This window comes from Pyricularia oryzae, chromosome 3 (assembly GCF_000002495.2).
Source record: "Pyricularia oryzae 70-15 chromosome 3, whole genome shotgun sequence".
Lineage (NCBI taxonomy): Eukaryota > Fungi > Ascomycota > Sordariomycetes > Magnaporthales > Pyriculariaceae > Pyricularia > Pyricularia oryzae.
The window spans coordinates 1,158,919-1,181,795 of NC_017849.1; the positions used below are offsets into that span (position 1 = coordinate 1,158,919).

Genomic DNA, 22,877 nt, shown 5'->3' on the forward strand with positions numbered 1-22,877 from the left:
TGCGACCGGCTGGGCGAACGAACAACAGCCCATCGGGAAGGGCTAAAAATGCGGGGGTTAGCGTGCACGCGGCTCTGACGGCCTGAGTGCACTCCGCAGTTTCGTATTGGTGGGCGGTAAAGTTAGTGGTGAGACCCTGAATAAATGGGCAGGGACCCTTCAGGTACAGTACCTCGAGTACTCAACGGTTAGCTCAACTCTTTGTTGAATTTTGTGCATCAACACTGACGAACTTTTCGCGTCATGGACGTGCTCGCCATCCATGCATGTCTCGATCGAGAAGTGTCACAGCGCCTTCCCGCTTTCGCGCCATGTACAGTACCTGCGATGAGCGGCTCATTGACAATCGATGACATCACCATGCTATGATGTTCGGTTTTGATGTCACCACCTCCTATGGCCGATCGATTGGAAAGACATCGACACAAAAATTACCTAAATAACGACCGGAAAGCCAAAAAAAGAGTCAGTCTTTGTCCTTGAAAGCTCTCCCAATCGCAACACCAGCTAGCTACCTGAGCAATTAATACGAAAACGTATCTGCCTAAACATCTTGTCCAAATCGTCAATCGCGTTAATTCACAAACAAATCCAAGCAGTTCACTCAGCCATCATGTCTGCATTCAGAACCCGCTCAGCAACCACTGCCCTGCGCTCGCTCGGCACCAAGCCGCGCGCACCTACTTCCTGGGCACCGGTTGAGCAGCGCCGCGGCTATGCCTACAGCAAAAACGAGGCCCTCGAGAGCCGCAACAGCACCAGCAACTACTCGAAAGCGGCCAACGACGGCCTGGAGGGCAACACGGCCAAGGCCACCGTCAAGGGCGCGCCACCCTCAACTCCCAAGGAGCCTCCGACCAGCAGGTAAGTGTGTTCAGACAGAAAAGGACCATGAGCCCGGGATGAGAACAAATTGCGCCAACCATTGTTTTTTTTCGTTCTCTTTCTTTCTGCTGACCAATGGCTGTTGGGTTTTCCGTCGTTTAGGCCCGCGTACATGATTGGAATCGGCGGCATCGTGCTCGCCATCGGATACGGCTTCATCACCCTGTTGAGCAACCCGAGGCAGGCGACCGCGCAACACGAGAGCTTACCTAATGCGCTGACGCCGGGCAAGGGTGTCGATGCGGCTGCTTCGCGGGCACCCAGCCGCGCGTGATCGTGTGCGGGAGGAGACTGACTATCTTATGGGGGTGGAAAAGGATAATGAAATTTGAAACTCAAGGAACTCTTTCCGCCACGCATATTGGTTTTTTGCGAGTCAAGGCTCTTGTGGGGCGCTCTACGACGAAGAGTAGAGGCGCATGCTTTACGCGACAGTGGGCACATTGCGGCTTCAGTGCAGAGGAGTTGTCTTTGCGCTATATTTGATGGAGGCGTTAGCAAACTGGCCTTTTGACAACTATTGCAACATTAGATCCCTGGGTTCTTGACATATATGTCGAGGAACCGAGGAAAGCATGATCAAAAGAAAACACTGAGAGCCTTTTGTGCCCCGCCAAACACGTGTGAGATGTCTTTTTATTGAACAACATCGTTATTTGCTTCCAAGTACGTCTCGCAGTCAAGCGAAGCAGCCGTCCTACCATTGTCTGTTAGGTGAGGAATGTTAACTATAATCACCGGGGTAGACGGGCTATGGTGATGAAACTTGATCCAGCTACCCCGTTCCAGTCGCCAAGGCCTCACTAGAAAGTGGATTAATGAAGTGGATTATCATGGCAGAATCTGCCTATGTACGCTCGTATATATCGTCAATCAAGGAGAATGCAACAGGGGAGAAAGAAAAGATATAATGAAAAATCAACAAAGTAAATCAGCAGATAGATGTATATATGCAAATAGGCTGGCTCCAGGTAACGCCAAAACAATGGGTTTCGCTACTCATCGCTCCGCACTCGTCATCCCTCATTATCATCATCAGGTTGTCGCTTGATATCGAGTTCGTTCGCTTCCTCTTCGTCCTCGTCGTCGTCTTCATCCTCCTCCTTACACTCGGCCTCGGCACCGCGGCCTCCCTTGCGTTCCTCCTCCTCCGCGGCCCGGCCCTTGCGCTCTTCTTCCTCAGCCTTTTTGGCAGCCTCGACGTCCTCCTCGTTGGCGGCCTGCCACGGCCTGAAGTGCTCCGCGTACCAAGCTTCGTAGACGCCCGGCTTGGAGATGCCAACTCTTGCGTTCTCCGCCTCGACGGCCTTGACGGCGGCCCGGAGGTGCTCACCGACGCGGAGCCGTACCAGCTCCTCGCGTAGGTCACGCCCGATCATGCGGTTGACGTCCTCGGACGTGCCACGGTGCACCTCGATCGCCCACTCGTCGCGCAACAGCTCCACGGCTTCGGGAGAGGTCCACTGGGGCCGTTCCTTTGCGAGCTGGTCCGCGACACGCACCAGGTTGTCGCGCGCGGTGCGGTACAGCGGACGCTCGATGGCGACGCGCATCGCGGCGTGCGACTTGGGCATGCGGCGGATGTAGCTGGGTCGCAGACGGATCGGGGTATTCTCGATGCCGTGTGAGCGCAAGAGGTGGTCGTTGAGGCGCAGTCCCATGCGCATCGACGTCGTCACGGCGGTCCAGTCGCAGTCGGCCTCGGTGCATTTGACCTCGCCCGTGTAACCGTAGCCGTAGCCCGAGGACGTTAGCTCACCGTACCCACCGGCGTTCCGATAGCCGTTCGGGTCGACGGTATCATTGCGGCGGCGGCGCCGTTTTCGCGCTGCAGACTGGGATTGGTCATCTGCCGCGCTGGCGGCTGCCGAGGAGGCGGCGTGGAGGTTAAGAGAGGAGGCGGTTGGGAGTGGGCGTCGGCGCTTTGGGGGTGCAGAGTTTGAGGATGCGTCTTGTGTTTGTGACGGTGATTGTGATTGAAACCGGGGTTTCTGCGGTTGGGGTGGCGGCTGCGTTTGGTGTTGTTGTGGTTGGTGTTGCGGTAGTTGAGGCTGTGAAGGCGGGCGACTCTCGCGACCAGGCTCGACATGCGTGGATCTCAAGGGTGCAAGGATGGGGGGATTCAAACCAGGTGTCAAGACACGGGCGTGGGGGTCCTGATGGCCCAAAGAGTCACTCCTGAGGTTGAGGGGAGGAAGTTTAGGACTATCGGCATCAGCAGCAAGGAACTTGAGCTGTATAGCACATGTCACCTTTTCGACATATGCACCGTCCCTGTGTGCCGCGCGCAAGGCATGTCGGTCAGCATTCAAATCTTGACTTGCAGCGGCTTGTCCACAATTTTTTGGATGAAAAGCCAATAATCGCCTTGGATTCAATCTGGTCCCATCCTTGGAAGGCATGGGATGACAGGAACAAAACAATGAGGGGAAATTGAAACTCAATTCCACAACAAAACAAAACTTACAGATGCAAACCGTGTTTGTCGCGATGCAAATCGGCGACATCCAGTATTAACGGCCGCACAGCGACAGCAAATGTGGGGATGCTGGAGTGATAACCAGAATTCCATGCGCGAGTGGCGGCGTCCAAGAGATCTTCGTGGAACGACAACATTTCCGGGCTGGGTCGCACTTCCGAATTAAGCATCCCTAGCGCCGCCGTGGCCGTCCTGATCATCTGGCTGTCGCTGCTCGTGCGAGGCCCCGCGCCGGCGCCTCCATGACCCGAGACGCCCAGTTTTGACTGATGGTGGTGAGTGTGATGGTGGTGGCTGTGATTGTGGGTGTGGTGATGATTCCTCTGGTGGGGGCCATTGCCATTACCAGGCGGCGCGAACCGGTCCCCCGGCGCGGGCGTCGGCGTCGAAACCCGCGCTCGCGACGCGACGGACGTCGTGCTCGTGCTTGTCGTTGTCGTCGTTGGCGGTTGTGGGGGTGGCTTTGGCGCCGGCGCTGGTGCTAGCGGTGGCCATGATACGGTCGGAGCTTGCGCCGCGCCAGCCACCACCGGGGCCACCAGCTGGCCGCCAATGCGTGGCGGCGCGCTTGAATTGACAAACATTAAATAAGGCGTGGTCAGTGCGAGGGGGGGTCGGTGGCGGGTGTTGAGGTAGGGATTTTCCAGGAGTTAGGCGCGGTAAATTCAGCGGAGTAAGATAGGAACTCGAAAAATCGAGTCCCACGCCAGAGGGCCAGAAAACCCCTCCTGGACTGTGTGCGACAGACGACCAGGAGGGAGAGGGGATTTTTAAGAGGAGGAAGGAAAAAATAAAAGGAAGGGAAAAAAAAATAAAGAAAAAATAATAATAATAAAAAATATGTAGAGAAAGGTGCCCCCCCCCCCCCCCCCCCGAGTTCCCGCCTTCAATTTGCCGGACGGGAGGCGCCATGCACGGTTTGTTGTGGCCTCTCCGTCGGTTGGCCCTGGCCGTTTCATTACCCCACACACGCCCCCGCTTTTTGAAAGCACGCACACCGCTGGCTGTTGGGTTGCGACGGGCGCCAAGGGCCGTGCAGTGCTATCGTCCGTGGATACAATTCGTGGGATAGATGACGATGGATACCAAGAACCTGGTTCCAGACTGGGAAGTTTCCTCGGATTGGTTTGATGTTTGGCGAAGGGGTTGAATGGCGACAAACTATGCGTGGTCTAGACTGGTCCTACCTTGACTCTACCTTGACTCTACCAGAATAGCAAAGATGAGGCTGCTACGACATCGTCCCACGATTTTACTGCTTTGTGCATTGAGTTTATTATTTTTATCCATTGTAGCAAACTGAACGGATAGATTCACCAAGGTAACATGGATGGATGGATGCAGGTACAATCCCATTATCTGACTACGGTAGGTAAGATGCTGATTGTGGGTTGCCAGCCAAGACGGCGTTCAGGAAAAAGGGAAAAACAAAAAAACAGAAAAAAATGAAAAGGCGCGCCCCCTTAAGGACAATTGGCCGTAAATAGGAACCTGCAGAAACCAATCTCGCCCTCCATTTTTAGCTGTCCCGAATAGCCGCCCGTGCAACGTGGTAGCGGCCACAGTTACATTCCCAAATCGACACGGTGGCACAAGGGCGACCGGGAGAATGTTAGAATTGAGCCAGTCGCATAACGGGAAAAAAAAGACATGTTTGCTACCTTACTTGAAAAACAAGGGGAAAGGGACAAAAAGAGATTAAGAAATTCTGGGTCCAACCGCCTGGGAAAATCGCAGTCCCAAGTTACTTTCGTAGGTTTGGGTTTCCTCAAGTTTATTCGTTGCAAAAGGCACCCTATGCCCCTTGGGGAAGGTAAGATGGGTTTCTCAATATCACCCCCAATCAACCCACAGCCAAGCCTCGGCCCCCGACACCCCTGACAAGAACAAACGCACAGCACAGTCCAGCGTCGTAGTTACCTTTCCCTCCCCGTCCACCCCCGGTCCTGATCAAACCGCCCATCAGATGACATTTTGGTCGAATCAGTCCTCCTTGTGAATTTCAACACCCGGCGCGGCACCCACCAATGCCTTGCACTGCGCGTAGATGACAAATTGCCCCGCGACAAGGCCGCACGTCATGAAAATCCTGGGCCCCAGCCCCGTCAGCAGCAGCCTCTTTGGTCCAAACTCCCCTGCCAGTTGGAACATGCGCGCCGTCGCCCCCTGACCCTTGTCGCCCGCGCCCTTGTTGATGGCCGAGAGCAGCGTGTCCGCCGGGTGGGATAGTACCGCTGCTGCCACGCCCGCCACGATGCCTGATGCCAACTCCACGCCCGTCGCCTGCGCATGCGTCAACGTCGCCTTCTTCTCTGGCCCAATCGTGCGGTAGATGCCCTCGACCGCAGCCTCGTGCACCGCAAACTGACCAACTGCGTACGGCACCTGCTTGAAGAGCAGCGGCACGAAGCCAGAGTAGAAACCGCGCAGCCCTTCCTCCCTCGCCATGCGCGCGAACCCCGTCGTCAGCCCGGTCGCGTACCCGCGCTGCGACACCAGCCTGATCCGCGTCGCCTCGAGCGGGCACAGCAAAATGTCGGCGAAGAATTCCGCCGTCGCGCTGGCGCCCAGGTAGATGCCCGTCCGGTGCTGCACTGCCCTCTCGGGCCCGCCAGCCATCTCCACGAACTTCTTCTTGAAGAACTCGTAACCCGCAAATTTGCTGCCACCCTGGACCAGATAACCGACCGCTGTGGGGCCGAAGCCGGTCAGCAGGGCCGAGGCGCCTTCTTTGGCTGCGATAGTCCGTGCTGCCTTGACCATGTTGAGGCCCTTCATTGCGTCGTCTACTTGTATCCGCGTCTTGACGACGTCGATTGGTGTTGCCGCCTATGTTTGACGTCAGCCGGTCAATCCCCCATCTTGTACCCATCTATCCTCAACTCTCATTCCACCGGCGGAACCTACGCCATGTGTGAGCGTTGCCGCCAGCGCGCCTGCGCTGAAGAACTTGACATAATCGGAGGGTGCAAAAGTTGGTAATTGACTTGACTTTTCTGCTGCCATTGTGACCTGTGACTGAACGAAACCAATTTTCAAATATGATGTCTAATACAATAAAACAGGGCTGGTGATGCAAATAAATATAACAAAACAACAATACGTTTACAAAAGTTAAATGGGAAAAAAGTCAACTGCAGTTCACGTCTTTGTCTTGCGGGTGCTTCGGACAACCTTGGCATGGACGAAGGGGCTGATGTAATGTAATGGCACTTGCCAACCAACACTTCACGATGACGTCAACACCAAAGCCAGTCGCGTAACACCTACTTCCAACAGCCAGCAATTGGCACCTACTTTATGTATGCACTTGTTTTCTTGAATTTTGAGTCCCAAGTGATTGCTAGTTTTATGCAGAAAGTGTATTATGATAATGACAAAAAGGATTCTCTAACGCTTGTCAAATTTCGACTTACTTCCCAATGCCTCGATTACAAGATTAACCAAATAAGTGACTGTGTCCTCTTGGCCCACAAAATTACCTACATGAAGGCCGAGGCAGTGACATGTATCAACAGAGCTGCCACAATTACTGTCCATGATTCTGGGCCACCACGTGTAGAACCAGCATTTTGGCTCGGCGGCTGCGCTGTCTCGTTGCCTGCGCCTGCTCCAAGGATGCTGACCCCATCGTCCAAAACCAAGCTTGTCAATCCGCCGTCCATCTTTCTCAAAGGCGCAACAAACGCCATCTGATTCCAGCTGAACTGTGTGTTCCGCCCACCGTACACGAATACCTCGAACCGCCCCATGAACTGTCCGTTAATCCAGACCAGACTGCCGTGCAAGACATCCGTCGTAATAGTAATGTTGACCGGTGTCGAGATGTTCTCAACGACTTCATGGGTTGAAGAAGCATTGACCCAGATCCGACCTGGATGGCCTGGATCCAACTCCGTTCCGTCCTTATTAGACACTGACCGCAGAGGATACTTGTACCCATCGGCATCAAACACCAGTGAATGTCCATCCTCAGACTGAACCAGACTGAGGCTGTTGTCAGGCCCGCTCAGTGAAAAAGGCCCATCGGCGGTCAGCGTCAGGGTGTAATTCATGCCCTTGCTACCTTCAGCAACCCACTCCTCGCCGGCCTTCCAGCTTATTATCGGGTTACGGTTTGCGCTGCTGCTGCCCGTCGGCACAGACGTCAAATTTGTTCCTCGCACAGTCCTGTCCAGGTTCTGCGCCGGGACGAACGGTGAAAAGAAATCCACGCTCGTAGATACCAGATCGGGGTTAAGCTCTACGCCCCTCTTGCCGCTCCAGGCCCTCGCACCGGTCAAGGCGATGCCTCGGCGCAACGAATAGTACGCCTCGAGCTGAGTCGACGCGTCCGGGCCGTTGTCGTTCCACGCGGCCAGTGTCGCACCGCGGAGTCCCTTGGCGCCAGGGTCGACCTGCATCGTCTTGTTGAAGGGGTTAAAGTCGCTTGGCTGCCACTGCCAGCCATCTTGGTCGGCAAAGTTGAGAAGGCGTGATTCGTTGAAGAATTGCGGGTAGCGGGCTGGAAGGATTGGCGCGTGGTCGCTCTTGATAGATGTGTATGCCCACCAATCCTGCGAGTTGATCAGATCGTGGCCGTCCTGGAGAACCTGGATAGGGTCTGATTGGCCGTATTGCCAGTGCTGGATGACGATGTCGCGGTCAATGGTCAGCTTGTCAGAAGGCTCGTCTGTGCCCCAGATTCTGACCCGCTTGTTGGAGGTCTTGTTCACCCAGCGCGACATATCGTTGACGAAGTTGACATAGTCATCGGCCAAATCGCGCTCATATTCATCAGCACCTATGTGCACCTCCTTTGTCTGGAACCAGGGAAGAAACTCGGCCCAAATGCGTTTGACGGTTGGTATTGTGTCCGGGTGTGTGAGATTAAGCAGGTCCCTTTTAGGGAGAGCCAGCTCAGGCTTCCACTTTGTAAGGTACAGACAGTGGCCAGGAGCTTCGATCTCAGGGATGACCGTGACACCTCTGCTGACACAATGCTGCTGGAGATCCATAAAATCACTCCGGCTCAACGTCTCATTTTCTCTTCCGTGCAGTATAGCCTTCAACTCGGTGTCCTTCTCCGGCAGCAATGAGAAGTGGCTATACACATCCTGCCAAGACTCGTTCCTCCCTCGGTTTAGTGGGTAATTGTCCGAAAGGTGATAGTGAAACTCGCTCATCTTGAAGAAGCTCGCATAGCTGCACAGCTCCTTTAGGAAGGATGGGGAGTACCATTTTCGTCCAGCGTCGAGCAAGAATCCACGGGTGGCATATGCAGGTGCATCAGTAGTGCGGAAGCCAACAGATAAGCTACCAATACCGCCAGTGGGCGAGTTTGTCATTATGAGCTGCAGGAGGGTGCGGGTCCCCCAGAACATTCCCCGTGCTCCACTCCCCCCGATGAAGACTGAAGAAGGCGATGTCACCCGCAATTCGTAGCCCTCCGTAGTAGGAGAGCCGTTCTCGTAATTTGCGGTGCCATTGTACTTGCCAAGGAAGATGCCGCTTGCGTTGCTGAAGTTCGGAAAGCCGTTCACGCGTTCTAGGGTCCAGTTCTGCGACAGCAGGATGCTAATGTCATCGCGGAAAGTCGAGGCAAAGTCGAATGCCGTCGGTGGGATGAGTGTGAGACCGTCTGTGTCGGATACGTTGGCGAATGACGAATCGATAAAGATTGTCTTTGCGGTTTTCGCCCAGTCCCAGGTCGCTGCGGTGGTGAAATCACTGTCGCTTTTTGGCAACGGAGGCAACAACTCGAGGGACGAGGTACCAACGGCCGCTAGTAATGCTGTGAAAAGATGCCTGATTGACATTGTAAGTATTGTCGTTGACAATCAACAGCTTGCTGTTCGAGTGTCGTCCTGCCAAGCGCAGTCTCAAATAAAAGTAACCTTCGTCAACCTTCAGATGAACTGGTGGTTACGTTCCCCCGCACATAATGTTCCAAGATTTTGACGTGTACCACGATGCACTTTCGGGTCCAATCCCGAAAATGTCATTCGCAACTTCCCCTCATCCCGGAGTCCAATTGCTTTTCGATTGATGAACCATTGTTTAGGTTGGTTGGTCTCGGCGCCTTCTGATAGCAATGATGAACACAACAAACGGACTTCAACACGGGGCATCCATGTACCGTTTTCTATCGCCCGCATTTTTCCATAAACCTCAATTGATAGCTTCTCAAGCCTTTGTTGGATACATGAGGGGTATCCTTGTAGCCTTTGCGATCAAAAGATTGGCAACCAAGTAAGCGTGCGGGGGTGAACCAAAGTTCTTAAGAACCATGAAGCCAAAAACGGATAGAGCGTACCGTGCGATTTCAATTTCAGATTACGTGGTAGCCCGTCATTTTGCGAATGGATCAGGCAGGCGGCAATTGAATGCTTTTTGATCCTGCAGCTTACCCCTGGAAGAACCCGTGCAATCGGCCCGCTAGACCGCCGAAAGGCCCATAGGAGCCAAGGAGCGCATTATGCCAAATCGGGAATGCCATACGTAGACAAAGGGGAAAATTCGCAGTTTTCGAGGTCCGGGTATTCGGCCAGGTCAGACCTCCTACAGGAAATAACACCTCTTTTTTTTTTTTTTTTTCTTAGTTCTGCTGAGCCATCATCTTGTTTGCACACATTACCTCAATCATCCCGTCTGTGATTTTTGCCTGGTGATATTGGACGTGTGGTTTCTGGGGCAGGAAGGGCCAGGAGGAAAGTTTACAATGCCCCCGTGTCTTTTGGTGTAGCCTACGCCGAAACTCCACTCTTTTGCGACGCCAAAATCGGCTCTAATGTTAAAATTTTCGCCCGAGGTAGTGAGATTTTCTACGGAGTACGCCCGTGAGCATGCATTTAATTGCTTCTCCGTGAACTTGCCCTAGCTTTTGTAATTATCGAACGATATTCAATTCGCAACCATGGCAAAAAGCAAGCCGGCCTCTGGGCCCAGTTCCAGACCCCAAAGAACGCAAAATCCATACCTGTTGCTTTACAACTCGGCCTCTTTTCTTCTCTGGTCCTACATCCTGGTCACGGCGTTCACCACATACCTCTCCGCCGGCAATGCCGCCGTCTGGAACCGCCTGCATCTGGCCGTGAGATGGACCGAGACACTGGCGGCACTCGAGATCGCGCACGCCATTTTCGGCCTTGTACGTGCCTCGCCCCTGACGACGGCGGTGCAGGTCGCTGGCCGTAATACCCTCGTCTGGGCCATCTGCCGCAACTACCCCGACGTCGCGGCCGCCAACTGGGCATACACCTCCATGGTCATTGCTTGGTCGGTGGCTGATGTGGTGCGTTTTGTGTACTTTGCCCTGGATGGGGTTTTTGGTCAGGTCCCTGGGTGGTTGGTCTGGTTGAGGTTAGTGTACCCGGGGTTCTCTTGGTCTTTTCATGAAGGGTCACTGCTGGCAATGATTGATATGCTTGCTTATGACTGATGCGAGATGATTGGAGTATAGGTACAACATGTTCATTGTTCTGTATCCGCCTGGTATACTGTCGGAAGCCTGGCTATGCTACAAAATCATCGAGCCGTCCAAGTCTAGGAACCCTATGTACCAGTACCTTCTCTGGACCGGGATCACATTCTATGTCCCTGGTATGTCATCCACCCTACCTGACAAGCAGGATATGTTGTATATCAAACACTAACAGAATTGGAAATTAGCGTCATACGTTCTCTTCAGTCATATGTTCTCTCAGAGACGCAAGATGGCGCAGAAGAATGCTGTCACTGCGAAACCACAGGGCAAGCAACAATGAAGCTGCATGGATTGCTGATGACTAGATCTATGTCCAGCTCAAACAGGTAGATGCTGTTAGCATTAGATATCTTGCTTGTAAATGCAAGTGAGGCGTCTTACCGGTCAGAGCTGCCCCCGTATGCAACAAGATCCTGCATTTTGTCTGTCCGTCATTTTTGTGACATGCCCTGCCATGGTTGCTTCTGTATACAAGTATGCGGAATGTATCATCAAACGTCTTCTCGAGTTTGAAAGTGAGTATTCCATAATGACAGCAGTCCAAGGAGCTACATTGGCTTGCCCGCTTGCCATTCCAAAACTTTTGGCATTTGCTCTTGTCAACTAGGTATCTGATCCAAATGCAATCCACAAAGTCTGAGCAGTCTAGTTTTGCACTTGTTTGGGCAAAAAAAGAAAACCAACAGCTTCAGGCATTAGCAATGGTGACTGTATCGCCACTTCGATCAGAAGGCCTTTCTTCGTTTGGTGTTTCCTGTCAATCTCGTAGTAACATTCATGAGCACAAGTAGGTCATATAGATTTCTATCTTTGTTATCTTCACGCAGCAAACGCCCCTCTTGTCTGGATAAAAGCCATCATTCGCAGCACCGGATAAAAGTCTGTTCTACTGTCAGACTAAAGCATCAAAGCAGTCCTGGCTTAGCAGTGCACGTACACTTATTGACTTGCTAGAGGCGTTTCCAAGTGCATTATTGCGTTATCAACAGTCTTGACTTTCTGCTCCATTGACAGATCACTGACCCACCATGGCAGGCCAAAGCTCAGCTGAAATCACCGTTGTGTGTCAAGCTCGTTGCAAATTTGAAGGCTGCGATAATGAGGGCATTCGGAAGTTCAAGATAAGCAGGTGTAATAATCCAAATGGAGCAGCTGGAGGAGGTCGGGGCGGCGGCGCGGCTTCAATTCCCTTCATCGACCCCAACGAACATCCACTTATTGAATACTATTGCGAGAGCCATGTTCCCAAAGGTTGGCAGTAGAGTCGGAGTCAAGACCTCTGCATCAAGGAACTTGAAAGAAGGTATGGGCTCATTCTACAACTGTCTACGTGCGCGGTAGTAACAGATACGTGCCACAACAACAGGACTTCTGAACCTGCTGTTCCGTTTGCAGATACGATAGGCGTAAGCAGGGATATGTCTCACACGTCGCCAGGCCTGTGACAATCCGCTCTTTGGATCGCCCCGGATCAAGTCTGGAAACTCACAGAAAGCGAAGCCGTCATTGCGAATTGTCACGAGCTTGGACGTGAAGGCAAAAGTTTTTCTTTTTGGGCATTCTTTGGATGGGTTTGGGTTCGGTAAGGGGAGTTGAGCTTTTCACCTTCATTGTTCATTGCATCTGGCGCTTCCATTGCGGAGTACAGGTCGATACTGCGGCTCAACGGTAGGTAGGTAAACTCCCCTGTACGACGGATACAGCAAGGGCTTAATGGGAATTTGGGAGTACAGTTGTGGATTAGGGTAGACAGTGCCTGGCCATCTCATTGAAGGTCGCTCAATGATTCTCAAATTGACCCGTTTTGATTATTATTGAACAACTGCCCTTGGGGCTTCGCACGCTGAGAACTCTGGTCAGGATGGTTGATTGAAGTCTGAAAGGAAGAATTTAAATCAGTATCATGTGACTTTCATGTGACTTATCCGCATGCACGTGATATAACTTGAATGGGGACCATGAAATGGATCATTGTTGCCTGCCGGTCGGAAATAGTGATTGCACCTGTATGCCTTGCTGCGCATTTGTATGCTGGCCAAAGGCGCAGCAAGATCTTGAGGTGTTTGTTTGGTGATCATTCGTAGAAAGGGTAGCGTGTGATGACGTCAAAAGAACACGAGCACCGCCTGCGCCTTCTTTGATCGGCAAAGGAAGCAGTCGATAGAAATAGATTTGGAAAGACTTAAGCAGCGTAAATTGTCCAAAATCCTGGGGCCAAGACATGTCATTTCCCTATTTCTATTTCTCAGGGTGCCTGGAATTGAATCGACTTCCACACACCGATATCCTAGCACGCTCCACCTGCTTACCTACATTACCTGCCTGAGCTCTAAATCACGAATTTAGCATCTTATTACTGATATAAATTTATATCCAAGGATCTCCCAGCTAAAGGAATTAAATTTAATCAACATGGGCGTGCTTCATCGCAAAGACCGGAGCGATCCACCTCCACCCTATACGGCCCGACCTGATGGCGCCAGCAATCCCCACCAAGCAGCCAACCCAAACCCACAGGCTGATCTGCGTCCCATTGACCCAACCGACGGCAACAAACTTAGTCAATCGCCCGCACCTCCGTCTCCCACCAGCCTTGCGCCTCCTTATGACGAGCACTCGGCATCGGGCTCCTCTCCGCCGTCTCCCTTTGGCGACGCCAGCCGCTATGCTGGCCCAGCGCAGCCGTCGGAGGTCGTGGGCAACGTCGCGCGTCAATTCCCGCCCGTGTTCGCCCTCTACTCCAACGGCATGTCGCTGAGCCGCAGCTACGTGATCGGCCCGCACCAGAGCGAGCCGCTCTACGCCGTCGAGCTCCACACGGGACTATCTAGCAGCCCTCCCTTGGTGCTGCACAATGGCCCCGACGCGTCGTGCCCCATGCTGGCGAGCCTCGAGTTCCACACGTTCAGCAGCTCGGTCGACATGACGGTCCCGCCCCTGCCGGGAATGTCGGGGTCGACCGAGATCAAGCTGCAGAGCAGCGGCTCGTTTCACAGATCGTACATGTTCAACATCGAGGTCGGGCTGGGCGGGCAGATGCGCCCCGAGATGTTTGAGTGGCGGCACTCGTACGGGGCGGCTATCGCGGCGCTGGACGGCGACTTTGACGGGTACAAACTCGTGCGCCTGAAGCGCGGTCCTCCCCCCGGGATGCCGGCCGGGGCGCGCTACGATCCGGGCCAGTTCGCCGCCGGCGATGGGCTCGAGGTGGTCGCCGCCTGGACCGACGCTCGCCTCAGCTGGTCCAAGCAGGGCAAATTTGCCTTTATCGGCACCGGGCAGTCGGGGCTCCTCGGGGAGCGCTGGGCGGTAGCCGCCGTCTTGTCGGCGCTCGCCATTTGGGAGATACAGAGGAGGCGGAAGCGAAACAATGCCCGCTAGAGGACGCACATGTTTCTTCGGTTTTGATGAGCCAGTGTTGGAAAAGAGGGTGGTTGTGGACCTGCCTATGTACCTTGCCCATGTTGCTTACCTACTATCTGGTAATTTAGGTAGGTAGGTAGGTATGTACCTAGGCAGGTAAGCTTCGGGCAGCTTTGGCGCGGTTAACCGCTGGAGCTGAAAGCTATCCGAGCTAAGGTATCCAGCTTGCCAGCCTTGACCCCTGCATCTCGGTTGTCTCGGCAGGATTGACAGGTTCGTGTTGACAGGGTTATCCGTTAAACTGCTGCCTAGCATCAATTGATGGTGGGGTTGTTGTCGCTTTTCTCAATTCGGCCTTGGTTACCCCGAGGTAAGGTATTCTTTTCTTACTCTGTATTGAGGCCATCAACACAATTGCGTTTTCTATCTTCCTACGGGACAATGTTTTATTCCATCATTAATTATTTGCATGTTTTCAATGAGTTCCTTTGCGATTCGGCACCATATTCTACCTAGCGTTCAGTCAATGTCTTGCATCTCAATTAAATCTTCAGCACCTAGCCTTACCTGTCGCTTGCTCTTCCAACCATTTCTTGATCTGACATGCATGTCTGCGGCACAGCCTTCAGGGGTGTGTGTGGATAGCATGCAGTCCGTCTGGCCAGAGATTAGCTCGTCCCGGGGCTCTCATCTCCCAATGCTGACCTACCCGTTTTTTTACCCTTTCAAGTTCTCTTAAACATTAACCCACTCCGTGCCTACAATTACTCATGCAGTAGTTGATAAACCCGCTCCAGGTGTTTGCAACTGCGCGTCCCTCCTCGTCGCAGACAATGGACGAGACACGGCCACGTGAGGGCACGTCGGCAGACAAGACTTTTATTCCCACCGGACAGTCCAAACAGTCGCTGTTGACAAGCCCACACCCCGGGCCCGAATCTATACCGTCGCCGCAGTCCGTTCCAGACGCAGGAGCTGCCGCCGCCGCCGCCGCCGCCAGCCCAGTCATGCAGATCTACCATCAACAACACTCGGGTGGGATCGAGGTGGTCCACGACAGCTATGGGCTGCACCCGTCGTGCGCGCGCTGCAATAACGTCAGTAGCAGCCAGGTCAATTCCATGTCGGAGGAGAAGATCGCCGTGGTCTCGCCGCATACGGTCGCCGCTAGTTCTTGGCCTGAGTCCAATAGTCAGACGACTTGGAACAGCACCGCCAGTCAGGTCCCGGCAAGGGAGAAGAGGATATGTGGCTTGCGGCCTACGACCTTGTTCCTCTCGCTGAGCAACATTCTTTTCGTTCTTGGTCTGGTCGCCTTGGGGGTATATCACGCCATGGCGACCAAGGGTGGAAACACAAACCAGCCTGTGGCAGAAGCAGGCGTGTGCGTTGCACCGTAAGTTCCAACAGTCAATCTTGGCTTTCATGAGTCACTCCCCAACCACAAGTGGTGGGAGGATTATCTAACAGCACTATTTCCCTGTCACAGAACAAACAACAACACCACCAACGCCACCAGCAAGCCCTCCGATAGCCGCAACCCCAACATCTGCTTCGACACGACCACGCCACCGGCCGCGCGCTCCCAGTACGGAGTCACGCGCGCCGACTGTCCTCGCGACGGCGACAAGCGATACACGGTCCCGGGCACCAACATGACCTTCACCCGGACCTGCGGCATCGACTTTAAGGACAACGACCTCGGGTGGCTGCCGACCCCGACCATGGAGGACTGCCTCGCCCTCTGCGCGCAGCTGAACCTGTACCCCAGCAGCGGGCGGGGTTCATGCCTGGGAGTCACGTGGGTGTTTGGCGGTACGCAGGGTGAAGGGATGAGCTTCTGCTATCCAAAGTACAAGGTAGACACCAGGGGGGCGGGGGGAAACGATAAAGAGAGTGCCATATTGGTCACGGGCGGTGCGGCGTAGCGCTACGACTTGATTTTTAATTGTATGAGTATGATCCTTGAGCAGGGCGTTGGTCCTTTTTGGGTTTTGTGGTCAAATGGGGCTTTTTTTTACTTTTTATCAACGCTTGTCTCTTTGGCGCGTGACAAGGGCTTTGGCTCAGGTGGAATACCTCGTTTCCAGTTGGTATTGTGTTGTAGAACATGGCCTTTTATCCCGCGAGCAATTCGTTGCTGGTTCCTGGAGCTCTTGGGTCCAAGCCACCCAACATCGCCCTAAGTATATATTTGACTTTAATGTATCACAGGGCAGATCATACAATTCGCGCATGTGCGGTTGTTATGTGTCTTGCTCCACCTTGTATTTTCCAGCATTTGTTGTGGAGACGTCCTACTACCAGCAGCCCCTGGAGAAAGCGTGTTATTTACAATTACGGCCCAAGCACATTATGAAGCTCTACTCGAGCTGAAAGATCTATCAAGAGCTGGTAGTTAGTCCTCGAAACACACTGTCTTCCGTGGAGAGCATCACTCTTTCTTCAGCCCACTAGATGGATTCTCCAGCACCGGCTCCACAGGCGTCGAGGCCGACGCAGCACCATGACTCTTGTTGCCGCCTTCACCCTCGAGCTCGTCGGGCACCATCTCTTGCCTCAGCCTGCTCGGCTGCTCCGGCTTGTGCAGGCAGCGCTGCTGCCGACGACCCTGCTCCCCCGTCCTCTTGACGAGCTCCAACCGCACCCTGGAGCTCCGCGTGTCGGCGGGGATGTTGTGCCGGTGCCGATCCTGCCGGGCGGCGGCAACGCCCTGGGCCTCGGCGCGCGTGGCTGGGCTGTGCCACCCGCCGCGCCGGTGCTCGTTTGCCCAGTGGAGAAAGGCGTCGCTGGCCCGCGGGTACCAGATGCCCAGGTTGTTTTCGGGGATGCAGCCCATGTACTGGCAAAAGAGCTCTGCGTCTACGTCCATCTTCCCCATGTCGTCCATGTAGTGCATGTCGTGATAATCAAGGGGCTCTGGTTGCTCTGTCACGAGGCGTTTCTTCTCGTCGTTCGGGGCCATTCTGTGACTTGTTGTTTTCTGTGTCCTTGTTGAACAGAGATACTGTGTTGAGGGTGGTTTTTAAGATTGACGTCCATGTACGGCAATCAGAGAGAAAGTTTGGCCGTTTTGAATTGTTCGAGACACTTCCAGCGCGTCTAAGAGACAAAGGCCTTGTTGTTCCATCATTCATGGACTTTTATCAAAAGCGCAAGTCTCTCTTTGTCTACATTTTTTTTTTCAATGGGCTGGATTATCATTGTCTGAATTGAAGCCATTACAGTCCAATGGAGAAAGTCGCGACTGCGCCACTGCAATGCTCAAAATCTCTTTAGGTTTGTATGCAGCCGTGGGGGTTCATAATGAGTCAGCATAGGAATTGCCTTTTAGAACTATCCTTTTTTCAGAATAGTTAGGCTTGCTCAGTACAGTCCTGTGGCAAACACTGGCTAGACGTTGGCACCTCCATTCATCAACCGTTTCCAGAAGTGTTTTGATGTCCCCCTTCCCCCTTTTGAGACCGTATCCATAGGCAGTAAATTTGCTGGCGTAAAAAGGCCGTTGCAGAAAACACATGAAAGATAAGGAGAATATTTTGAGGAGCACTAAAAAGAGCTTGACACATGGTCCAGGCCGTATTCAAAATCCCGAGGTAGCTCACCATGTATCGGCGCGAGCATCAAAGGCCTGGACCAACTATGCAAACTCAGCGGATAATGTCATTCTTGTTGCGAGTGCAATCATGCGGGGTGCCCAATCTTGCAAAGTTGTACTTTCGCTGTAGTCAATCTTTGGTTAGCCATGTCGTAATTGAGGACTGAGGTTACGTCTATGCAATCTTGATTTGAAAGCACTTTACGCCTTCAAAATGAGGGAAAAAAAGGTCTGAGGGGCACAAACATTCTGACCACGCAGCCTTCCACCAGTAACAGACCATTCAGCCCTGGTGAGATCCGGTTTTCGAACCTCGAATGCAACAATGTCGTCGGCGGAGATGGGTGTACGCGTTATCCATTCGCCTTTTTCGTAGGTCCTTCTCGTGGGCCGACTGACCGCATGAGCAGGCGTGACTTGCTCCTCCAAGTTTATCCACTTGTTCTCGCTGAGCAATGTATTAATGTAATAGATATAAGAATCTCCTCCGAGCTGCATCTGGTGCGCAACTTTTTCCACAGACGCATAATCCGTAGTAACAGAAATGTATCCTTGCCCTTCTGGCACCTTGACGGCCTTCCACTTATTGAAAATGGTATCGGCATCGTACCGGCTGGCTATAAAGTAACATTGCGACGGTGATGTTGTAGCTGTGGCAGTGGCCAACAGCGACGAAAGCGCAAGGATAAACTTGTTACGATCAAGGTATCGGGGTAGCCTGTTCTTAGGGTAAAATACAGTGGGTTGAAGCAACTGAGCGTCTAACTGGGTAACTGGGGTTCTTAATAACTGGGGGTAAAATTATAATCGTTCTCAAGTAAATATTAAGGTTAACTAAAATTTAATTGCTGCTAAACAATTCTAAAATCGAATCTATTTATATAATAATAAACGTACCTTATATAAATTATATTCCGAATGTAATTTTTCCTAATTTGTTACAAATCGCAAAAATTATTTCCTTTAATTTGTTATAATCCCTTAATAATTATTAAAATTATTTTTTTAATAATTACGTGAAATTACGTAATTTCTTTTTATATAATCCTTTTTTTACCGGTCGGTGATTTTTTTGGGCGGGTATCGTTAGGAGGGGTATAACCCCACCTGGCCTTCCTGGTACCGGCCCAATTATTTGGTCGTAATATTAGGTCTCCTTTTTTTTGGCCAAATCCCTTTGGCTTTTAAATAGTCCGTATTTTTTTAATCCCTGTTCTGGTTTTTTTTTGGCTAATTTTTTTGCGCCATATTTAATTATATAGCCAAACCAAAATCTGGTCGTTCGTCGATAAAACGTCGCCACGCCCTTTTTTCTTCCCTATTATCGACGGATACCGTTAAAATACCTTCCTGCAATCCCTACCGTACCAAAGGCGCAGCGTTTTGTCAAATATTTCCTCAGGATTTTATTCGTTATATGGAATATATTTGTTCCAATTGTTTTGGGTATAACGTATTGGGTTTATCCGTTATTTAAATCCGTTATATTAATTGTTAATATTCGAAATTGGATGCGGAGTTCGAGGCGTTTAAGGAATAAATTTATATACAACAGGCGAAATTATTTCGTTTGCGAAAATAAAAAAAAATTATAGTTTAAAAAGATAATGCGAATTGTGTTTCGCGGAATTAATAATTTGGAGGAATTGGATCGGGTGGAACGTAAAAAGGCGAAATAGGAGGAACGTCGATAATTAACCGAAATTTTGCCTAAAATATCCTTAAAATCGTTTTTTCCGGATTTTAATTTTGTTTGGGATTCGATTTTCCCGATAAATCTTTTAAATCTTTCGTGTCACGGGCAGGCAGGGCGGACAGGTAGGTGCGGGCGATCAGGTAACAGGACAGAGTATATTGGCTATCTAGTCTTCCAGGTACAGGGTAGCAGGTGGTTGTTGACGAAGACGTAGCTCGAGGAGCTACATATCGGAGACTGCAGAGATTTCGCGTAGATATACGCGCGCGAGGCGCTCGGCCCTCGCGCCTTCACGTGACAGGGGTCATGACTAAGCGACAGCCCAGTGGCTGTCCTTCAGGTCTGTGACATTTCGTTATTGGATAAAATAAATGTTTTTGCGCAATATTCCGTTGGTACGTTGTTTTTTTGGTGTTTTTATTTTATATTATATATTAATCGTTTTTTTATAAATTCGTTTAGTGGTATGGTTTCGAATCCTGGTCGGCCTTTAATTTTTGGAAATGGTAAATGGTGTTTTTTTAGGTTGTTTTTTTTTGGTTAATTTGTTCGCAAATCCAATTTTTAATAATATTGGCGGAACGGTTTCTGGCAATTTTGGAAATGGTTAAGGGGTTTTTAAATGTTTTTTTCATGCCCATAATTTTTCCATTTAATAAGGTATTTTATTTTGCCGTAATTTCGTCTGTGGTCGAATATTTGTTTAACGTCGTAGGTTTGTTTTACGTCGATTTCGATCGTTTTTTATATATTGGTGCCGTATAATGCTGGTTCCAGTAATAATACGTAAAATATAGGGTAAATTTTTATAATGTTTGGTAATAATAATTTGTAATTGGTGTCGCTGATTTTTTTATTAATTTTAAAAGGTCCAAACTTTTTAAAATCGAATTTGTTATTAGGTCGTTATATTTTAATATTGCGTCGAATAAAATAAACGTTATTTTCTTTTTTAAAGGATGGTCCCTTTATCCGATATTAATTGGCGTATTTTATTATTTTTTCTCGTACGAACTTTAATTTCTATTGGAATTTTTTATATAATTATTGTAATTCGCTCGTTTGTTTATCGGTTCGCGGTACCGTAATTGTAGTTTTTGATTTTCCGTACGCTGTAAAGTTAAATTTATAATTGGCGTAAAACGGGGTTATTTTGGTATTTTCGTTTTTTAAATTGTTATAAACGAATTATATTATAGATAATAACCGTACCCAATTATCTTATTTGTAATTTATATAATATTTTAGGTATTGTTCCAATATTTGGTTGGTTCGTTTTATTTGTCCGTCCGTTTGTGGGTGGAATATTATAAATAATTTGTGGTTTGTTTCTAATTATTCCATTAGAAATTTCCAAAATTTTAATATAAAAAATTTGTTTTTATTTGTAATAATATTTTCTGGAAATCCGTAATTGTTAATAATTATTTGTAAAAATATATAAGCGATTTTTTCGGCGTTGCTGCTTTTTTTATATAATAGGAAATAGGCGTATTTGGTAAATTTGTTTATTATAACCAATATATTATTATATTTGGTTTTAATAAATAGTTTTTCCAAAGGAGGTAATTTAACGATAAAGTCCATTATAATGGTCTGCCATATTTTGCTGGGGGTTGGTAAAAGTTATAAAAGTCCGTAAAATTTATATTTTGCGGATTTGCTTTTGGTACAAAGTTCGCAATCCTTAATGGCTTTTCGTATTTTTTATTGTATTTTTTTAAAATTGTAATATTATTTTAACCGTTTCCATATTTTGGAAATTCTTTGGTGTCCGTGGGTTTTATTTCCGTGGATTTTCCGTATTTTTTCTAATATAATTACCGTATTTATTATTATAAAATTCCGGTTTATTGGTAAAAGGTTTCTGTTTCCGTCTATGGTAAAAATAACCCGTATTTTTTCTGGTATTATATTTTCGTAATTTGGTTTTCGGCTAAGGGCGTCGGCCCTGCCGTTTTCTGTTTTTTTTTCGGTAAATAATCCTAAAATGGAATTTTAACAGGAATTTTAACCATTTAATTTGTCGTTTGTTTAATATTTTGCTAATGGTAAAATGGGTTAAATTCTTATAATCCGTATAAATTAATATTTCGTATTTAATTCCGGATAATTTGTCACGGGCAGGCAGGGCGGACAGGTAGGTGCGGGCGATTAGGTAACAGGACAGAGTATTTTGGCTATCTAGTCTTCCAGGTACAGGGTAGCAGGTGGTTGTTGACGAAGACGTAGCTCGAGGAGCTACATATCGGAGACTGCAGAGATTTCGCGTAGATATACGCGCGCGAGGCGCTCGGCCCTCGCGCCTTCACGTGACAGGGGTCATGACTAAGCGACAGCCCAGTGGCTGTCCTTCAGGTCTGTGACAGTATTCCCCCCTTCCAGGCCGAGCTCCGTCACGGCCGGGGCCCGGGCTTATGGGGGTATCGACGGTGGAAATTCTTTACCAATTGAGCAGCGTTTTCCAGGTAATCGGCAGGTTCAGTCGTGGGTTCGCTATATCCAGCCCAACGGACGATATATTTCAGCCGGCGGCCTCCTCGGCCGCGGGTTTCCCAAAAGGAGTCGAGGATCTCTTCGACTTCGTATTCTCTCTCACCTTCCACTTCCAAATGGGGTGGCGGTGCAGGTTGTTGGCCCGGCAGGGGCTCAACGTCAGCAGGTTTTAGTCGGTTTATATTGAAAACAGGGTGTACTCTCATAGACGACGGCAGGTCCAAACGGTAGGCGTACGGGCTAATCACTTCAGAAATTCGGAAGGGTCCCAAGTTCTTCCAATCCAGTTTCTTCTGCGGGCGGGCGGTCTGGATGTTCCGTGCGTCTAACCATACATATTGGCCGACGGTAAGCCGGCGGGCCGGGGTACGGTGTCGGTTCGCCTGTTCTTCGTAACGGGCTTGGGCGGCGGTCATTTCGGCGCGGGCTTGTTCCAGAATGGCTTCCATTCGGGCGGCTAGCTTTTCGGCATCCCGCTGGGCGGGCAAAGGCTGGTTCAGGGGTACCGGCTCGAATCCCATGCGGGGATGGAATCCGTAAGTCGCGTAAAACGGGGAGGTTCCGGTGGTCTCGGACTTGTGGGAGTTGGCTGTGAATTCGGCGAGGGGAAGCCAACTTTCCCAATCATCTTGCAGGTAGGCCACATAAGCTCTCAAATATTGTTCCAGGGACGCGTTAAAACGCTCGGTCTGTCCGTCAGTCTCGGGGTGGTGAGCAGTGGATAGCAGGCTGTCGATTTTCAAACGGGTTGTCAGGTGTTTCCAAAACTTCGACACGAATTGGGTGCCTCTATCCGAAACTATCGTCAGGGGCAACCCGTGTAGTTTCCATACGTGGTGTAGGTACAGGTTGGCGGTGTCCTCGGCATTGCAGGTCCCTTTACAAGGGACGAAGG

General features: G+C 50.5%; 10 protein-coding genes across 10 annotated transcripts; 5 read left to right on the forward strand and 5 right to left on the reverse strand.

Moving 5' to 3' along the window:
* The first annotated feature begins 174 nt into the window (after window positions 1-174).
* On the forward strand, window positions 175-1,568 carry MGG_07599 (uncharacterized protein). Its single transcript, XM_003711468.1, has 2 exons — window positions 175-864; window positions 988-1,568. The coding sequence occupies exons 1-2, from the start codon at window positions 614-616 to the stop codon at window positions 1,157-1,159; spliced, it is 423 nt and encodes a 140-aa protein (XP_003711516.1). The 5' UTR covers window positions 175-613; the 3' UTR covers window positions 1,160-1,568.
* Window positions 1,569-1,696: 128 nt separating this feature from the next.
* MGG_07600 (uncharacterized protein) lies at window positions 1,697-4,135 on the reverse strand. The gene is made up of 2 exons (XM_003711469.1): window positions 3,353-4,135; window positions 1,697-3,159 (listed from the first exon to the last, which is right to left on the reverse strand). Exons 1-2 carry the CDS (start codon window positions 3,946-3,948, stop codon window positions 1,902-1,904), a joined length of 1,854 nt encoding a protein of 617 aa, XP_003711517.1. The 5' UTR covers window positions 3,949-4,135; the 3' UTR covers window positions 1,697-1,901.
* Window positions 4,136-4,621: 486 nt separating this feature from the next.
* On the reverse strand, window positions 4,622-6,516 carry MGG_13428 (mitochondrial phosphate carrier protein). The gene is made up of 2 exons (XM_003711470.1): window positions 6,272-6,516; window positions 4,622-6,193 (listed from the first exon to the last, which is right to left on the reverse strand). The coding sequence occupies exons 1-2, from the start codon at window positions 6,368-6,370 to the stop codon at window positions 5,348-5,350; spliced, it is 945 nt and encodes a 314-aa protein (XP_003711518.1). The 5' UTR covers window positions 6,371-6,516; the 3' UTR covers window positions 4,622-5,347.
* Window positions 6,517-6,694: 178 nt separating this feature from the next.
* On the reverse strand, window positions 6,695-9,608 carry MGG_13429 (glycoside hydrolase). The gene has a single exon (XM_003711471.1). It carries the CDS (start codon window positions 9,160-9,162, stop codon window positions 6,847-6,849), a length of 2,316 nt encoding a protein of 771 aa, XP_003711519.1. The 5' UTR covers window positions 9,163-9,608; the 3' UTR covers window positions 6,695-6,846.
* Window positions 9,609-10,111: 503 nt separating this feature from the next.
* Window positions 10,112-11,470, forward strand: MGG_07602 (tyrosine phosphatase). Its single transcript, XM_003711472.1, has 3 exons — window positions 10,112-10,705; window positions 10,806-10,945; window positions 11,015-11,470. Exons 1-3 carry the CDS (start codon window positions 10,260-10,262, stop codon window positions 11,107-11,109), a joined length of 681 nt encoding a protein of 226 aa, XP_003711520.1. The 5' UTR covers window positions 10,112-10,259; the 3' UTR covers window positions 11,110-11,470.
* Window positions 11,471-11,972: 502 nt separating this feature from the next.
* On the forward strand, window positions 11,973-12,274 carry MGG_16665 (uncharacterized protein; the record flags this gene model as incomplete). The annotated part of the gene is made up of 2 exons (XM_003711473.1): window positions 11,973-12,132; window positions 12,225-12,274. The coding sequence occupies 2 exons, from the start codon at window positions 11,973-11,975 to the stop codon at window positions 12,272-12,274; spliced, it is 210 nt and encodes a 69-aa protein (XP_003711521.1).
* A 967-nt stretch (window positions 12,275-13,241) lies between these two features.
* MGG_07603 (uncharacterized protein) lies at window positions 13,242-14,210 on the forward strand (the record flags this gene model as incomplete). Its single annotated transcript, XM_003711474.1, has 1 exon — window positions 13,242-14,210. The coding sequence occupies one exon, from the start codon at window positions 13,242-13,244 to the stop codon at window positions 14,208-14,210; it is 969 nt and encodes a 322-aa protein (XP_003711522.1).
* Window positions 14,211-15,025: 815 nt separating this feature from the next.
* MGG_07604 (uncharacterized protein) lies at window positions 15,026-16,120 on the forward strand (the record flags this gene model as incomplete). Its single annotated transcript, XM_003711475.1, has 2 exons — window positions 15,026-15,588; window positions 15,682-16,120. 2 exons carry the CDS (start codon window positions 15,026-15,028, stop codon window positions 16,118-16,120), a joined length of 1,002 nt encoding a protein of 333 aa, XP_003711523.1.
* A 150-nt stretch (window positions 16,121-16,270) lies between these two features.
* Window positions 16,271-17,432, reverse strand: MGG_07605 (uncharacterized protein). The gene has a single exon (XM_003711476.1). The coding sequence runs from the start codon at window positions 17,155-17,157 to the stop codon at window positions 16,627-16,629; it is 531 nt and encodes a 176-aa protein (XP_003711524.1). The 5' UTR covers window positions 17,158-17,432; the 3' UTR covers window positions 16,271-16,626.
* Window positions 17,433-17,614: 182 nt separating this feature from the next.
* Window positions 17,615-18,359, reverse strand: MGG_13430 (uncharacterized protein). Its single transcript, XM_003711477.1, has 2 exons — window positions 18,037-18,359; window positions 17,615-17,914 (listed from the first exon to the last, which is right to left on the reverse strand). Exons 1-2 carry the CDS (start codon window positions 18,286-18,288, stop codon window positions 17,843-17,845), a joined length of 324 nt encoding a protein of 107 aa, XP_003711525.1. The 5' UTR covers window positions 18,289-18,359; the 3' UTR covers window positions 17,615-17,842.
* Between the last annotated feature and the right edge of the window lie 4,518 nt (window positions 18,360-22,877).

Excerpts from the sequence above, each read along its gene's own strand:
- MGG_07602 (XM_003711472.1), top strand. The coding sequence starts at position 10,260 with ATGGCAAAAAGCAAGCCGGCCTCTGGGCCCAGTTCCAGACCCCAAAGA. Across the intron at positions 10,706-10,805 it reads GGGTGGTTGGTCTGGTTGAG|GTACAACATGTTCATTGTTC; the intron begins GTTAGTGTACCC and ends ATTGGAGTATAG. Across the intron at positions 10,946-11,014 it reads GATCACATTCTATGTCCCTG|CGTCATACGTTCTCTTCAGT; the intron begins GTATGTCATCCA and ends ATTGGAAATTAG.
- MGG_07605 (XM_003711476.1), bottom strand. The coding sequence starts at position 17,157 with ATGGCCCCGAACGACGAGAAGAAACGCCTCGTGACAGAGCAACCAGAG.
- MGG_13429 (XM_003711471.1), bottom strand. The coding sequence starts at position 9,162 with ATGTCAATCAGGCATCTTTTCACAGCATTACTAGCGGCCGTTGGTACC.
- MGG_07600 (XM_003711469.1), bottom strand. The coding sequence starts at position 3,948 with ATGTTTGTCAATTCAAGCGCGCCGCCACGCATTGGCGGCCAGCTGGTG. Across the intron at positions 3,160-3,352 it reads GACAAACACGGTTTGCATCT|GGACGGTGCATATGTCGAAA; the intron begins GTAAGTTTTGTT and ends CGCGGCACACAG.
- MGG_13428 (XM_003711470.1), bottom strand. The coding sequence starts at position 6,370 with ATGGCAGCAGAAAAGTCAAGTCAATTACCAACTTTTGCACCCTCCGAT. Across the intron at positions 6,194-6,271 it reads CGGCAACGCTCACACATGGC|GCGGCAACACCAATCGACGT; the intron begins GTAGGTTCCGCC and ends CGTCAAACATAG.
- MGG_07599 (XM_003711468.1), top strand. The coding sequence starts at position 614 with ATGTCTGCATTCAGAACCCGCTCAGCAACCACTGCCCTGCGCTCGCTC. Across the intron at positions 865-987 it reads AAGGAGCCTCCGACCAGCAG|GCCCGCGTACATGATTGGAA; the intron begins GTAAGTGTGTTC and ends TCCGTCGTTTAG.
- MGG_13430 (XM_003711477.1), bottom strand. The coding sequence starts at position 18,288 with ATGCAGCTCGGAGGAGATTCTTATATCTATTACATTAATACATTGCTC. Across the intron at positions 17,915-18,036 it reads GAAGGCTGCGTGGTCAGAAT|CGAAAGTACAACTTTGCAAG; the intron begins GTTTGTGCCCCT and ends GATTGACTACAG.